We start from the raw sequence: 18,146 nt of genomic DNA, 5'->3' as shown, positions 1-18,146 counted from the left end.
AATAATTACCTACTGTTATTAATGTGAAAGTAATTGGCTAAAAAATGGTATTTTAATTCATTTATCACATCGTTAGATTAATTTAATTGCTTCCTGTATATCATAGATTTTTAAATGCATGAACTGAAGCAAACATTAATTCGCGTAATTCGTTAAAATCGCGCATTGCTGGTAATATAAGTCTTCTTTTTGATAAGTTTGAATGTATAGGTAAAGGCGCCTTAAGAATAAAATTGAACTTACAAGCATCTAAAATCGGCAGTAACACATAACCCAAACCTAAATGCTTTATTAAAATCGCATAAAGCACCCGTCCAATTTCTTCTATTGGGTGCTCAAAAGAAAAATCGGAATGGCTCAAAAAATTGTTTTGTTTGGAATGTTGCTCGACCACAGCCAAAAACGATTTTACATAAGTATCCTGAAAAAAAATTAAATAAAATAAAAAAGTGGCTTAATAATAAAATCTTACCGATAATCTACTTTCTGCTAAAGCAGTTATAAACGAATTTATCACATCAACGGGCATCTGCAACTTCTTCATACCCTTCTCACAAACTATTTTTGGTTCAGTCGGTGTATTTCCCGGCGAAGAATTTGTACTTCTCCGCTCACCTTTTTCCTCCTCGAACGGATTTGGTGGCTCAATGATTTGTAGGCCACCGATTAAAAAGGGGGAATTCAAATAACTCTCACAATCCTTTTCTGGTTGTTGCAGCAATAAGCTCTCACTAAGATAATGCGCGTGCAAACCCAATAAATAACCCAAATGTCTTTCCGTGTCGATTAAAGCACAACAAAATGGTAAACAATCCAAAGGAGTTTGAGGTAAATCCGGTTCCGGTTGACAATAACTCCCCACGACGTAATTTTCCATTAATTGCATCAACGACAAACTATGCGGGATACTATTAAAGACATCGCTTGCATCTTTCCCGGCGTATTTTTGTAGGGTTTCGATAATGTTGGCGTCTTCGGATCGAAAATCTTGAATATCGTACACTTTACTGTTGATGACCACCCATAAACCGCCGTCTAAATTGTGGTTTTCGAGGTCTGCTTTTGGGATTAATGGTAGTTCTTCGACGCGACATGTTGAATTTGTTGTTGTTGATTTCGATGTTGTCGAGCCTGGCCAAGCGATATCGTCCGAATCTAAAGCTTCGATGTCTGGGCAAAGCTTGCAAAGTTTATCGAGGGATACTAATAAATTATCGAACACTTTTAACCAATCCATGGTGATTAGAAAATTATTTTTTTGTTGTTGAAGAAGGATTAATGAAACTACTAGTTCCGGTAGAAGTATTTCTGAAAAGGGGAAGTCATGATTATAACGGTAATAAGAGAAAAAAAATTTTAAATTAATTTATTAAAATCTCATTTTAATCAAAATACCTTTCATTTAAATGCAGAATAAAAAGTTAAAAATAAAAGATAAAGGAAGTAAGAGAATTGTTGCTCCAATAAGCAACAATGGCAACTTTTGCAACAACTTTAGACACCCTTTTACTATATCCCCGATAGTTTTAACAGGATTCCGCAAGAAACGCACTATAAAGTCGATAATTTTAAATGGCAACGTAACAATAATTTTCAAAATTTTCAAAGGCAACAATAGCAATTTAACAATTTTGAATGGTAACGTAATCAACCATTTTGTCACATGGAATATCAAGTCCAATATCGAAGCCGTCATAGTGATGGGAGCCATCAAAATATGGATCGGTAAGTATAACAACCATATCACGAATCTTACCGGAGCTAAAATCTGCTTTACGACCCATATAATCGGACTTAAAAGAAATTTAATCGGCCCGATCACGAAATCATTGATCGGATGAATAATCAACAACTCAATAGTTTCAAAAATAGGTTTTAACGGATATAATATCAAATTCATAAATATTTTGAATGTTATTGCCGCAGGCGGTATCTCGACACCTAAAAATAAAATCGATTTATTTTGAAATTTTTATATTACAATTTTAATTTACTACTGCTTGTTTCACCACATGGTTCCTCAGCTTTTATTGGCTAAAATTAAATCGTCACTTAGTAAAGTTATGTTGGATGAATAAATGTAACTACCTGAAAGCAGAGGAGGGTTGCAAACGAAAAAACGATCCATAACAAAGCCATTATTTTTTCCCCTGGACTTGGTTAGTTATAAAAGAGTTAATTTAATTTTCTCCGCACTGATTGTGCGGTATTCAAAACGATAAAGACGTAATGAATTGATAATGAAGGAAATATTACACCCACGATAAAATGTGGGTGAAAATTATTGTTCTATAGAAAATGTTTAACTTTAAACTAATATTATTAAGCAATATTATATAATCCCTTATTATTATTTAGTATGCAAATAAAGTAAACGTTTGAGTTAATTTTGATACGATCTTTTTGTTAATTCGATTTAAATGATTATTTATTTTTATCTTTTGCTATACATATCGGAAATTTCATATAACTCGCAATATATAAATGCACTAACCATAGTTACGAAATTACTATGCACTTACACTGTCCCACATAAAATGTAACATAGCGTAATAAAGTTTGCATAAAAGTGTTGCTTGGAAAAAGGTAACGTTCTTATGATAACCCTGAGTTTTCGGCCGTCTTAAGAGACGCACGGCTAAACCCGAATCATTCTAGTTCCAGGTCTTATGTTAGTGTTAGTTCTAGTGATAGTGTAAAACTCGAACTAGCATTAGACCGAGAACTAGAAACTTTCGGATTTAGCTGCACGTCTCTCAAGGCAACTAAACCCGAATGATTCTAGTTCTAGGTCTTGTGTAAGTTCTAGTGATAGTAGTAGTGCAAAACTGGAACTAACACTAGACCGAGAACTAGAAACATTCGGATTTAGCCACACATCTCTCAAGACGGCTAATCCCGAATGATTCTAGTTCTAGGTCTTGTGTTAGTTCTAGTGATAGTGCTAGTGCAAAATTCGAATTAACGCTAGACCGAGAACTAGAAACATGTGGATTTAGCCGCACGCCTCTCAAGACGGCTAAACCCGAATGATACTGTATAATTTTATTAAAAGATAGGAATCGCACACTACAAAATTTACATTTGCAGGAAAAAATGTAACAACAAACGCATTTTGTATTATATTTTGTACAATATTTATCGAATACTGCAATTCGGATGCAGAAACTGAGGAAAAATATTGCTCAAACTTACTTAATACGTATGTTTAATATTAATAATACTAACGTAATATGTATTCTAAATAATAATTAAATATAAATGAAGCTTTAAACTAAACTGTCAAAAAAGAGAACGTTAAGAGAAAAGCTTTTGAAAAGTGTATTTTAAATAATGTTATTTTTGATCTCCGGGTGTAAATGGACCTTTAAGAGACGCACGGCTAAACTGAATGTTTCTAGTTCTAGGTGTAGTGTTAGTTCTAGTGCTAGTGTTAGTCTAGTTTTATTTGTTATTCAGCGCTAGATTGTTGTATATTTTTATTGAGCTATAATGTACTTTATTAGAAGTTTTACTGTAATATCAAATTATATTGACATGTTGCATTTTATGTGGGACAAAGTAGGCACGCCCTTTTCTATATTGCATCTTAAGTGAAATTAGCTGCTAAAATTAGCTGAAAATTACGTAGCTACAGCTAGTAATGAAATATAGAAGAAATCATCCAATCTGTATAATATATTTCGCATATGTTCAATAATGTGATTCTCTCTAGCAGTCACACATGATGTTCAAAGATGAGCTGCGTAACAGGTCGTACAAGAGATTAGAGTTAGAAACTTAAAAAGCAGTCCTTCCCTCCATAAGTTGTCTTAGGCTGTTAGCTCCATAAACACGGCACATGTCTTCTCCCGGTTCTGAATACCAGCCTTAATACAGGGTGCTTAAATAATACTGTAAGTCGCGACATAATTTTAATCATAAATATTAGAGTTAAAATGATGATTCGTTTAAAAATTTTTGGTCTAAACCCATAAATACTTAAGAAATGGACCTTCAAAGTTAAAACATTTTTAAATAATTATTTTCAATATGGTTTGTCTTAGAAAGATAAAATTTTGTAAATAATGCAATGTTATCATGAGAAATTGTTTAAGATCACTTTTGAAACTATGCAAGCACCATAATTATGTCCACAAAGGTTATTTCCTTAAAACTTGTTTATTATGTCGTAAACTCTTAAAATTTCCAACTGACTGTAAAAGCCTTAATTCTAAAATTATTTTCACTCTTAGAAATTTTTGATTAGACGCATTATTTTAGAGTTGTAAGTATTAGCATTATTTTGTAGTATTGAAAAGTATGTTTTCTAAACACGCAGCATCAATAGTACATGTTTCCATGATGGTATGACAAAACTGTACTCTCAAAGGATGATCAGCAATTTTTAATTCTTGTACTGCAGACAAGTGGTATCGATACAATTACTGTTCGTGTGGCACACGCCAAGCCGTACTTTTGGATATTCCGAAATGCCCGAACTGTTAATATCAACAGTATCATCAGTTATTTGCAATATCATCTCACCACTGCGTTAGCATTGACTAAACACTCTCCTAACGTTAAAAGCATGTCAGGAAGCTTTTAGAATCAGTCAAAATTTAGGGTTTATGACAATAAAAAAGTTTTAAGGAAATTACCTTTGTGAACATCCTGTATAGCATTGATTCCGTGGTTTTATATTTCGAAAAATGATCTTAAACGATTTTTCATGATAAAATTGCACTGTTTACCAAATTTTGTCTTTCTAAGACAAATCATATTGAAAATATTTAAGAAAATGTTTAAAAATTTCTTAACTTTGAAAGCCCATATCTTAGCTATTTATGGGTTTAGACCAAAAATGTTTACAGGAATCATCATCAATTTAACTCTAGTATTTGTGATTAAAATTATGCCACCACTTACAGGAACTGAGAATCTAATCTAAGCAGCTGCAGCCCCACCTGAAGCCTGCCTGTTTGACTTGGATATGCTCTGTAATCTTAACACCAATTCGATTTGGAATGAAGGACTTCTGTGTCTTTACGATGCATCGTCATTTCTTGGACAATCTGCTGCCTCAACTCACGCAGCACGTTGAATAAGGAAAAGATGAAAAAGTATTGATCATCAAAGACCAGATTTAGGGAACGAACTCCAATAATCAAAACTATGATATAATGAATGGTTTTCTTCGGAGATCCCTCTGAAGATTGGACACCTTTTATGATAGTCATTATGGGTGAATGAATATCATCACCCACTTTGCCTTTTGTTTATATAAAGGAGCTCTTACATGTGGAGATAATGTAAGCGCGTTCAAGGTCTTAAATATCTTTTTTTGAAAAACACACATCTTCGCTGAGTACGGAAGACAAGCGAAGCGTGAGCAGAATGCCCCCAACACAAAATGCGGTGTCACAGTGATGGGCGGAGCTTATACCGACTCCAAACATTTTCGTTGCTAACTGTGTTGCTAACGATAAATTGCCATATGCAATTTTTCATTTAGTGTTAAAATAAAATAAACTAATTGTAAGTTATATTTTAACTGACATTTTTTGGCGGTTTATAGTTAGCAACTGTGGTAGCAACGAAATTGTTTGGAGTCGTTATAAGCTTCGCCCATCTCTGTGACGTCAGACTTAGGCAGTCTATTTTGACAATAAGCTTACGAAAGTGAATATTTTATTTAGAAAAGTGAATTTTTCAAAAGAAGACCTAATTAATACGATTTTTGTTTTGGGGAATAGTGAGAAGAATTGTTTACTAGCAAGTAGAATGTATGCGACTTAGTTTTCAGAAAGGCGCCATCCAGAACCAATAAGTTTTAGCAGGCTGCTCGAACGTTTTCTTGAAACAGGAAGCGTAGATTACAAAAAGGAAGAAAGGGTTAAAACGGTTACAAATGAGGAAAATCAATTAGCAGTTTTGTTGGCAGTTACAGAAAATCCAAACATTAGTCAGGCGCGTGTGGGAAAAGAAGTAGGAATAAGTGAAAGGTCGGTTCAAAAAATTTTAAAAAGACATAATTTTCATGCATATCACATTCAACTGCATCAGGCTTTGACTGATAATGACTTTAGGTGTAGAGTTGAGTTTTGTGAGTGGGCTCGATTTTGCCTTCAAGAAAGTCCGTTATTTTTTATCAACGTGTTATTTTCTGATGAGGCCACATTCCACAACAACGGATGCGTCAACAGACATAATTTCCACTATTACGCTACAGAAAATCCAAAAATTATGCGAGAAATGGACTACCAACATCGTTGGTCAATCAATGTATGTGGAGGAATCGTTGGGGAACACATTGAAGCCCTTACTTTTTTAATGGTCATCTTACCGGCCAAATGTATTTAGAATTTTTAACAAACGATTTGCTTGGACTGCTTTCAAATTTACCACCAAATGAACAAAATATGTGGTTACAAGATGGACCTCCAGCTCATTTCTCCCGAGAGGTCAGAGCCTTGTTAGACAACACTTTTGAAAATTGTTGGATTGGAAGAGGGGGGCCGTAGATGGCCTGCAAGATCACCTGATTTAACGAAACTTGACTTTAACTTGCCGATAATCAACGCATTTGCAACAATTACAACAGAAATGCTTCGAGATGTAGAACGGGCCCTTTCAAGCCAGAATAGACAGATGCCTTGAACAAAATGAAAGGCATTTTGAACATCTTTTAAGATAAATGAGTTTTAAAATTATTTGTGAAATAAACGTCGTTGTTCCGTGGTTTTGGTAAATATCTTGAGAACGGTCTAGAATATTAAGACACTTGTATTACAAAAAATATTTGTATTTAAATTCTGCATAAGATAGTAAAATAATATACAAGGTGTTCCATTTGAAAATCTCAAGAAAAACTGGTTTAAAAATTAACCAACCCACTAGGTTAAATATCGATATGACATGTGTGCATTTTTCAAAAAACCCTAATTATTTCCCAAACTATTAATGTTAGATATCGAACATATGGGATATAAAAGATGTAAAATGAGACGTCGAAGACGACTAAGCAATAAAATATGGGGGATGCTATTTAAAAACATGAATTTATGGTACTTCCAAATTTCGAAAAGTTAATGTGCCGTAGTAAAGTAACCAAACGTTCTAGACAGCCGTGCTCGCCACCAAAACATACTCCATCATGTTGCTTAAGCATGTTCTGAATCCTAAATTGATATCCCAAAAATCGAGTGTTCTCTGATTTTTTTAACAAATGTCGGCTGGAGCAGATTTTTCTAGAAACATTCGAATAACTCGAGAACGGCCGAATCAAATTGCAAAAAGTAAAGTTATTCATAAACCTTGAAAATAAACAAATCGAAATATGTAAAAATATACAGGGATGTTCCATTAAAAAAAAATACATTTTGTGTCGTCACACTTTTTTCGACCACTCCGTATATGCGAAAATATTTTCCAGAAATACATTTATATACAGTATGTCTCCGGATCGAGTTACAAAGAGGAAAAAAAATTTTGTTACTGATTTTTCAAACTTATCTCAGTACAAATAATGCGTCGGATATGTTCAAACTAGTAAATTGCATGAATTTTATACTCTAACTATAAAAGTTAACTAATTATTCCAATTTTTATGTAAAAATTGGACTTTTTTCTAAATTGAAAATTGAAATTGAAGTTCAATTTATAATATGTAACCATAGAAACCATAAAAGCTACAACTTATGTTGGTGAGATTAAGTTTTTTCATGCGATGTTAACCGTGAAAGAGAGAATTTATTTAGTACTGTGCTATGGTACTAGTGAATCATGTTTTCGTGTAGTTATACAAAAATTCCAATTACCCTTAAATTTTATACGGTCAATGTACTTTCAGCAAGACAGTTGCCCAGCTTACCATTCACACATTGTGCCAAATGGTTAAATTTACAATTTCGTCAAAAATGTATTGAACGAAATGGCCCTATTTGATGGCCAGCCCGTAGTCCTGATCTTACAATTGTGGATTTTTATTTTTGGGCACGATTGAAACAAATTGTTTACAGTGAACCAATACAAGATGATGCAGGACTATTAAAACTACGAATAATTAAAGCGATAGAATCTCTATCACTGGCGGAAATTCGTACTTCTTATAAAGAATTTAGAAAATGTGTGCCGAATTGGGAGGGAATTTCTTTGAATGAGGATTTGTTCACTTACAAATAAATAATATTTATTACTTACGTAGTGTGTTATTACATAAATTTACATTTAATAGTATATTATTATATGAGCATATAATGAGGGCTATTATTCACGAAGGTTAAGTTTATGTCACGTGCGTAGCGAGTGGCATAATTAACCTGAGTGAATAATAGCTCATTATATGCGAGTAGAATACTATACTTTGTCCATGACTATTGAAATTGATTCCATAAATTAATTTTTTAAATAAATTTTTGAATAAAGGTTAAACGTCAATGTGACCCAAATTCAATGTTACTAACTGTAACCAACTTCACAACAATTTGTCAAAATTAAATGTCAGTTTTATAAAACGTCGTTTTCTTTACGAAAATTAATTAATTTATGCTTAAATCATACGAAAAAAGGAATTTGTTTAGGTTTTTTTTTTAATGTCAAACATTTAGAAACTCCTAAAAAATTGAATTAAATTGACGTTTTTTGAACTTTTAACGTTTCAAATAATTATTATTAGTCTGATCAAGATGGCTACCCGTGGATAATGATTATTATTCACCGCTATTATTCACTTCGTGAAAAATGACTACCATTTTGTTTTAGAAAACTCATTCATAATGTATATATTATTAGGTAGTCGTGGACAATAGTATATTATTCAACAAGCGTATAATGGCGGCTGTTACCCATGAAGAAGAAGTTGCAACACGAGCGAACGAAGCGAGCGAGTGTTGTAATCTGAGTGGGTAACATCCATTATACGCAAGTTGAATACTATACTTTATCTACAACTATTGAATTTTGAAAAAAAAATCAAAAAAAAAGGAAAAAAAATAAACTTGATAGACATTTCAGACATAACCTCAATATAAGAAAGCTGTCATTTCTGTTAATATTTTATTTTTTGATTAATAGGCCGTGTCAGAACTGTGGAATAAAGGCTTCATTATTCAACACTTTGTCAGTCATGCGTAATGCGTGTCATTACCCGTCAAAAATCAATTGTATAACGAATAGATAATTCAATAGTTGTAGATAATAGTATATTATTCAACAAGCGTATAATGGCGGCTGTTACCCACGAAGATAAAGTTGCAACACGAGCGAGCGAAGCGAGCGAGTGTTGTAAGCTGAGTGGGTAACATCCATTATACGCAAGTTGAATACTATGCTTTATCTACAACTATTTAATTATGAAAAAAAATAAACTTGATAGACATTTCAGACAGATTGAATAACCTCAATATAAGAAAGCTGTCATTTCTGTTAGTATTTTATTTTTTGATTAGTAGGCCGTGTCAGAACTGGGGAATAATGGCTTCATTATTCAACACTTTGTCAGTCATGAGTGATGCGTATCATTACCCGTCAAAAATCAATTGTATAACGAATAGATAATTCAATAGTTGTAGATAATAGTATATTATTATATGCGAGTAGAATACTATACTTTGTCCACGACTATTGAAATTGATTCCATAAATTTATTTTTTAAATAAATTTTTGAATAAAGGTTAAACGTCAATGTGACACAAATTCAATGTTACTAACTGTAACCAACTTCACAACAATTTGTCAAAATTAAATGTCAGTTTTATAAAACGTCGTTTTCTTTAGGAAAATTTATTAATTTATGCTTAAATCATACGAAAAAAGGAATTTGTTTAGGTTTTTTTAATGTCAAACATTTAGAAACTCTTAAAAAATTGAATTAAATTCACGTTTTTTGAACTTTTTACGTTTCAAATAATTATTATTAGTCTGGTCAAGATGGCTACCCGTGGATAATGATTATTATTCACCGCTATTATTCACTCCGTGAAAAATGACTACCATTTTGTTTTAGAAAACTCATTCATAAGGTATATATTATAAGGTAGTCGTGGACAAAATATATTATTCAATTGTAGACTGAATGTAAAATCCGAGCTAAGTGCCAAATAATTCATTTTCGCGTTAGGTTGTGAAATACGTGCAAAGTACCAAATGCAATTCCGTATAAAGTGGGCTATCATTAGTTTGTTGTGGAACTAGTTTTTAAAAAATCCGCTATGATGCGTGGTGTGCTATGAAGCACCAGCTGTTTGGTAAAAAACGGGCTATGTGTCTTGTTACTCTCTGAGTTGTTAAAGGTTATGTTTGGTGATCAGTGCTTGTGATTAGTGTTATTTTGTGGGTTTTATAAATATGGAAACAACTGATTTAACTAAAATACGTAGGAAAAAGGTGAAGGGAGGCTAGCACAGTTTAGTAAGAATCAAAGATCCTGTGGAAGATTACCTGAAAAACAACCACCAGGCGAAGAGGTAAGTTTGTTAGTTTGCACATATTTGGAAAGTTATCTAAAGCTAGGCCCTTTGTTTGATTTTCAGGTACAATGCCAATGCCGTTATGACTGCAAAAATATCGGGCATGATCAAAAACTCAGTCTGTTCAATAAGTTTTATCAACTGGGAGATAATGTTAAACAAAATTCCTACTTAATGGGGCTGATATCTGTTTTCGGTGTTAAGCGCATTCGCCATGGCTCATATGTGGATCCCACAGCAAGTAGACGCCAGGCATCTGTCTTTTTTACTATCCCAGATGGCAAAGGTGTTTGTAAGCAAGTTTGCAAGAAAACGTTTCTCGATGTTTTTGGTATTACAAAGCGTAGGGTCGAAACTCTCGTTAAGGCGATAAAGCGTGGGGACGTTACTTACATTGAGCGGAGGGGAAACAAAATTAGAGAGAGAAAGTATTCAGCAGAAGATGAAAGGCTCATTATTGAGCACATTGCTGCTTTGCCCATAGAAGAGAGCCATTATACTAGGGCAAATCTGGGCTCAAATTTGTATTTGAGCCCAGATTTAAATTACAACAAGCTGCATGCGTCTTTCGTGGAACGTAACCCGACGACTACAGTCAAGTACGGTTACTTCAAAAAAATAGTTCGACAAAAATTCCCAAAACTTAGGTTTCATCGCCCCAGACAAGATACATGTAATACATGTGACCTTCTTCACAGTAAAATAATGAATGACTCCGTAAACAGAGTAAAAAATCGCGCCTCGCTGGAATTGTATCATCGTAAAGCGGAAAGCGCACGCACAGCTATGAAAAATGACCATCAGGAGTCTCAAACTCCTACGAGTAATATGTGTACAATGGCAATAGACTTAGAAAAAGTTCTGTCGTTACCTGCGTTAACGCATTGTGATTTTGCAATCATAGAGAAAAAAAGAAAGAAAGCCAAGTGTGAAGTGCCAATGGACCTTTGCAGAGTTATTTGCAACGCATGTGATAAGAATTCGTTTGAAACAATCATGATGCAGGAAGAGGACTTTTTCAACTTTGCCAAGCTAGCCCAACTTTATCTTAACACTACGCAGTTAGAAATATCAAAAGTAGTTTGGATTAAAGTATCAAAAGACAACCCCGGCAGAGTATGTACAAAAAAAAACCTTTAGTGATCTTGAACCATGGAAGATTACGAATGTGTTCAAAAAGAATATTACAAAAAACCATATTGTAGGTATGAATCTACCTCAGCTGGAGATGGCAACGCGACTGAACAATGAAAAGAAAGCAGATTTGAAGAAAATGATACCATACCTTAAAGAAGAAAAACAGTTTTATAGGGAGTTAACGGCATAAAAGACACTTCAAACAGTACAATTTTTAGTTGGTCTTACTTCGGTTATTTTTTATGTTTAAGTTTGTTTATATTTTTGATTTTTTCTACAGTATCTTGTTCTTAACTATTACTGCATTAATTAAGATAACTTGTACGTATTACTTCAATATAATACTAAACTTATAAAACATTGATTTATTATTATTATTATCTAGCCTAAAAACTCTTATTTTCCTGTTCTTTGCTGTTCTGCACAAAATTGACCCGTAGACCCTTCCACCATCCACCTACTCCAAAAATTTTACCCCCCTTCACCAAAACACCATTCAAACAATGAAATAAAGTGTTATATTCATACAGTTCAGTCACTTCAGTTATCATTATACCGAACTTTAAACTGGTATCTTAGCCCACTTTTTACTAAAAAAGTATTGGCACATAGCCCTTTTAATAATTTCTTAAATAAAAGTTTACATATAAAATAGGCATGTTGGTATTCTTAGTTCAAATTTCATAGGTATGTACAAAGTGAAGCCCTTTACTGATGACAGGTGAAGTTAAGTTAAATATTTAAGCAGAATATGTTCCTAGGAAGTTTTTATCATTTATCTCAAAACTTCATTTTTTGCACTTAGCCCGGATTTTACATTCGGGCTACAATTAGTCATATTTTAATTTGATTTGTCCGTATATTTATCACTAACATAAGTTGTAACTTTCATTTTATTTCATTGGTTTCTATGGTTACATATCGTAAATTGAACTTGAAAAATTTTTAATTTAGGAAAAGTATAATTTTAACATAAAAGTGGGAATAATTAGTTAACTTCTATAGTTAGAATATAAAGTTCGTGCGATTTAGTGGTTTGAACATATCCGACGCATTATTTATGCTGAGATAAGTTTGAAAAATCAGTAATAATTTTTTTTTTCCTCTTTGTAACTCTATCCGTGGACATACTGTATATAGTACAAGTCTGCGTTTGAAAGAAATTCCTAACTTAATTGGTATATTAGCTATGGATGCCTGACGCACTGTTGTAGGACCCTGTATAACACTTGTTTTTTGTTGTTTCTTTTGTTATTTGTTTCAAAAAATAAATTATTTTTTTACGCCAATATATTCTAAATATCATAAATAAGTCCTCCATAGTAATTAATCCCATAAATATGAACCATGCCACGTTACAGCCGTCAGACTGAATTTGCCGTGTATTTAAAAGCTTGTTCTCAGATAATTCTCAAAATCGAGAATATTATCCTATTTTGTTTCCTCGAGAATTTTCCACCTCTCGTTTGGGGTAATTAATCTCATAAAAACAAATTATAATTAATTTCATACATTAACATGATAAACGCAATAGAAAAAAAGGAGATAAAATTTGAAATATATAAAGATATAATCTATTAAATTAATATTTTTAAATAAATTCGATATTACGTTATTATTAAATCGTTTAACAATCCAAAAACGTGGGAGTGAGACAAGATTGATCCCAAAAACCATTAAAATCCTGATTAAACAATACGTCTTAAAGTTCTTTTGTTAAAGTAGATTATAAATAAATGCTCAAATCGTTAAATCAAAAATATTTCATTACTACCGCGTAACGACAGAATGAAGTGGTTCGTGTACACAATCGGTTTAATCCTTTTAATTCAAACTGTTGCCGGAGAAGTATGCGGTAAGAATTTAATTGTTTAGAAACTTATTAGTTTTAGAGTCGAAATCTTTGAATTAAAATTTATTTCATTTTTTTTTAGATCCAAGCGATAATTGTGATGAAACACCGGAACCTGTTAAAAGCGGTGTCGATTTTGTAATATTTCCATTCAGACCAATATTCGACATCGTTCACCAAGTTTTAAAAGGATTCTCACAATCCCTTCTATTACGCCCCATAAAATGGTTGTTAGGTATGATTGCAATGCCGTTCAAATTGATCAGATGGATCATCTATTTACCGATGCATGTGCTTTTGGCGCCTATTCGAGTCGGATTAAGCATCTGTAAGAGCCTTTTCACTGTAACCCGATTAGTTACATACATTCCGAAGAAGTTAATAATGATACCAATACACACCATCATATCACCAGTGATAACAATCAAAGCAATTCTTAAATTGCCGATAAGAATTATCGATTTATTGGTGCGGGCCTTACAGGATCCGCGAAAAGCGTTATTAGGTCTCGTTTCGGATATAATTAATATGCCCTATTTACACTTTATACCGCCGTTAGCAATCTTGTGGATGATATTTATCCCGATCGGTTGGATATTTAAATATTTGTTCTGTTAATTGCGCTTGATTTAAGAAAATTTATGTAACATAAAAATTGAGATTGATAAAACGAATTTTTATTTTCACTTACCTGTAACATCTCCTTTCAAAAGATGAACAACATGCAAATAATTCTTTGGATTAACCATAACGATTTCGTAGGCGACGTTCAGCGTGTCCGTAATATAGGAACTGACTTGATAAAGATACTTTTTCAATAAACTCTCCGCGGCGTTCAAGCAACCAACATCGTCAGAATAAATCTTCCCGATCAATAACCGTTGGAAACGTATCAACAAATCCAAACTTGGAGTTGTCACCGAGTTGCTGCTTTTTTCTGTCGTCGTCGGTACCTTAGACGACGAGCGAAACTCTTGCAACCTTAAACGAGTCAAAGAACTCGAATTTCTTAGTAGCTGCTTAACAAGATGAAGGAGCGGAATCATCGTATGAGTGACGCGCGACTCAAATTTATCGTCAGACTCTGATATTTCCATTAGTTCAGTTCTAAGAGCTTCTGAGAGTGCCGTTTCTAATCCGCCATCAGCCATCAAACTCCAAACTAGTAAATTCGTCATGAATCTTTGACCACCGGTTAAATTACTTGCTTCTAGACCAGCATTTGGTAATAAAGAGCTTAAGGTTTGGGCACGTTCATTTGCTGTTGGCAACAAAACACTCCATCCGGCTTGCAATGTGGATTGGGCAGCATGTTGGACCGTCGATAATACCCCAATAGAACTGGCCAAATAAACAACACGAGATTTTATGCTCCCAAGAAGTTTACTTCCGGGACCGAGTCCGATTATTTTTACGTCGATGTCGTTCGATATGATTGAATAAAGCTGAAAAAAAATGAAACAATTTAATAAATGTGTTATATTAATGTATTGAATTAAACAATTAATATAAACACACCTAATTAGTGATTAAATATTAACCTTTTTGTTAATAATCATATTGTTGATGTACTCAACAGAAGGTCAGGCCTTCTGATAAATAACGAAAAATAATAAATTCGAGAACTAATCAACGAAAATTAACCCAGGTGTATTACACAGCCATATGGTAAATTGACTATTATCATTTGGCTCGTTAATATTATCTCGATGCAGAAACTAATTACACTTATGCGCTTTGGTATTATCCTTTAGTCGTAGTTATCCAATTCAACTTAACGAGTGTGCTTCTCTTTCAAGTACCCAATTATTATGATTTCCTTTAAATATTTAACTGTTCTTAATACTAGGACATTCTTAATACTAGGACTAGTTTTTCACGGAGGAATAGTTTATGGCAAGGCAAGTACTTTTTTTACTTCTATGTTTCAAATATTTTTTGATAATAATGTATTATATTAAGAGGCGCCCAACATTACAAATCAATTTTTATACAATCCTACTGATAGTTTGTATATAAAGGTGTGGTGTATGTGATTATTATTATTGCTGCCGGGCTGAGGGGAGCGGCCCCTCTCGTTACCGCGACCTATAAAATCTATTGTAAGTTTAGCCCTCCAAAGGTTTAGGGTAAATGTAGGTCCTTGATGAACCTTAGTATTGCCCTGAGGTCTTGAACCTTTATGTCAGTAGGTGTCAAGATAGTTTTACCGAAAATTTGGTGTCTTAGACGGCCTCTGGCGACGTAATTGTCGACAAGTTTGGTCCTCAGGTTGTCCAATGTGGAAGAAGTGGTATTTTAGGGGCGCATTCTCTTTGGTTTTGTTTTGCGACGTTATCATACTCTTCGTTATCATACTCTTCGCTTGTCTGTGACCTGGAAGTTCTTTCCAGCGTAAGGCTACCTTTGAAACCTCCCAATTGTTGATTATTGGTTTTAGGTGGCTTTTTTGTAGTCCACAGCCAGGTTGGGATCCAGTGAAGGGCGTGTTTGCTGCTTCTTTGGCCAGCTTGTCCTTCTCATTGCCCTCAATGTTGCTGTGATCTGGAACCCACCATAGGGTAATATCATTGCCCCTAGTGAGTTCTCTCAGGTTGCTGGTAAGCCTGAATTGCCTTTAAGGCAGCCCGACTGTCTGCGAAAATGTTTATGGATGCACCTTTCTGTAGGTTCAAAGCGGTGCAGAAGTTTATAGCAAGAACTTCTGCTTGGAAATTTGTTATGTCCAAGCTGAGTGGCAGTTTAATGTGGCTGTTTGGTCCACTGATGCCCATACCTACTCCGGATGGTTTATGTAATGGTGATAATCGAGTTAACTTATAAACATAATTAGCCACTGTAAAATGTTCCAAACTAAGATGGACTAAATATTCTTTGCAACGTTGTTTCACAAACAAAATCTTTACGTTAAATCAGGGGAATGAGAAGGCCACAAATATCCCTATTTTTTGAGTAATGTCTCTAAAAACAGTAAATGGTAGAACAAGAACATTTCTACATTAAGATCTATCGAGTGTGCTTGCAGATATCTTGTTACATTTCTTTATTGTTCCAATCGAAATCAGCAAAAGGAGTGTACTAAATATTTTACACGTTGATTTACTCAGCTAACCTAATCAACCCATCCCAAAGCAACTCGATCAGAAAGTAGCCCGATTCCAAAGAAATTCAACCTCAAAGTCAACCAATTCAACTGCAAACCCACTCAACCACAAAGTAAACAGTTTTTACAAAGTTGCTACAACAAATATACAGGGGGAAACAACTGAAGAAAATTAATGCAGTTCCTCCGTTCTTCAGTTATGATTAAATTATGAATCACATCTTTTGAACATATATGGATAAGATTTCAATTAAATTTAATCCAATAAAATAAAAATTCAATTTGATTGGTTAAACATCCACGTTTTTATTTTTAATTATTAATTTTTTAGATTTGGCCAAGCGGTTGTGGCGATGATTATCCCAGCCAATCTAGTACTTGCTATCGAGAACAAAGAGATATAACCTATCCATACGAATGTCCTTACAAAGACGTCAAACCATTAAACGAGTACAACAATCTCATCAAACAACTGATCAAAAACGAAGGCTATAAGATTTGGGCAAACGTCCACGCTCATCCAATTTACGACTACTATCAATGGGCCGAAATCGGAGACGATTATGGAAAATTATTTTCTGGACTTTCAGCTAATAATGGTGAATGTATAGTTTTAACAGGAGAAAACACATTTGAAGCAGCAAAGTGCGACGATAAAAATACAGCAATATGTGCTTACCCCGTAAGTAGAAACGTTCAAAATTATTGCGAACAATACAATGAGATTTGCAAAACGACAAGTGATTGTCATTGTCTAGCAAGAAAAGGTCTTTATTGTGAGACATCCTGCAACGGGAAAGAAAGCACATCAGGATGTTCATCTTGTGAAGAAAAATTTGCAAAGTACCCGAATCCGACTATAAATTTAGAATTAAATGAGAAAACAATAATGGTTACGGTTCAAAATATTTTAAAATTATATTTTATAACCAGTACCAACGTTATTTATTGTTACACGGATGTTTTTGAACCTTCAGAGACATTAATAAAATTAAGATACAAAGACTGGGAACTAAAAAATTCAAAAATTTCTGGGGATGTGGCTACTTACACATTTCAAATTAAAAGTAATTTAGGTCCTGGTCAATATTGGTGTGAAGGATTTTTGTACCCAGAAATGAATACTATTACTAGCAATAAAATAATAGCAGGAGATGGTGATTACCAGTTTAACTTCGTCTTAAACGTCACGATAAATACTTTATCAACATCCTATCAAAAATTACCATATAATTATCACACAAATACCTTAAAAATCGTTAAAACCTATTTAGATAAAACAAAAATATTCACAATCCGCCCAATTGGAATCTCAGAAAATCATTTAAACAGTCAAAACCCTATCGTTACAATACATATTTCAACAAAACCATCTGAAATAACCGACATCGAAATAATTTACAACGATTTTTTGGATGATTTAGAGAATTTGAAAGCCGAAGAAATTGTTTCATACGAATTATCGAGTAGCGATCATTGTCTAACAGATTCAATTTTACTTGGTGAAACTGAATTAATTTGGCCGACGACGAAAATCGGAATGACAGTACCTTCTTTAAATAGTATTCTTGATGAACCGTTAATGAGAACATGCGGTGGAAACTTT

General features: G+C 33.6%; 1 protein-coding gene and 1 long non-coding RNA gene across 3 annotated transcripts in view; both read right to left on the bottom strand.

Annotated features, from left to right (window-relative positions):
* Positions 1-18,146, bottom strand: part of LOC111415845 (E3 ubiquitin-protein ligase HERC2) — a 101,758-nt gene that overhangs the window by 59,884 nt on the left and 23,728 nt on the right. For both annotated transcript variants that reach the window (XM_023047727.2, XM_023047728.2), the window contains exons 8-10: positions 14,129-14,882; positions 473-1,308; positions 244-421 (exon numbers count right to left, since the gene is read on the bottom strand). In XM_023047727.2, the coding sequence (XP_022903495.2) occupies positions 244-421; positions 473-1,308; positions 14,129-14,882 (1,768 nt within the window). The remainder of the gene's footprint in view (positions 1-243; positions 422-472; positions 1,309-14,128; positions 14,883-18,146) is intronic.
* Positions 1,353-2,234, bottom strand: LOC139429272 (uncharacterized). Its single transcript, XR_011639949.1, has 3 exons — positions 2,089-2,234; positions 1,995-2,034; positions 1,353-1,941 (listed from the first exon to the last, which is right to left on the bottom strand). It is a non-coding gene; the product is annotated as an uncharacterized lncRNA (long non-coding RNA).

Source organism: Onthophagus taurus, chromosome 3 (assembly GCF_036711975.1).
Source record: "Onthophagus taurus isolate NC chromosome 3, IU_Otau_3.0, whole genome shotgun sequence".
Classification (NCBI taxonomy): domain Eukaryota; kingdom Metazoa; phylum Arthropoda; class Insecta; order Coleoptera; family Scarabaeidae; genus Onthophagus; species Onthophagus taurus.
This window is presented reverse-complemented; position numbering and strand designations above follow the sequence as displayed.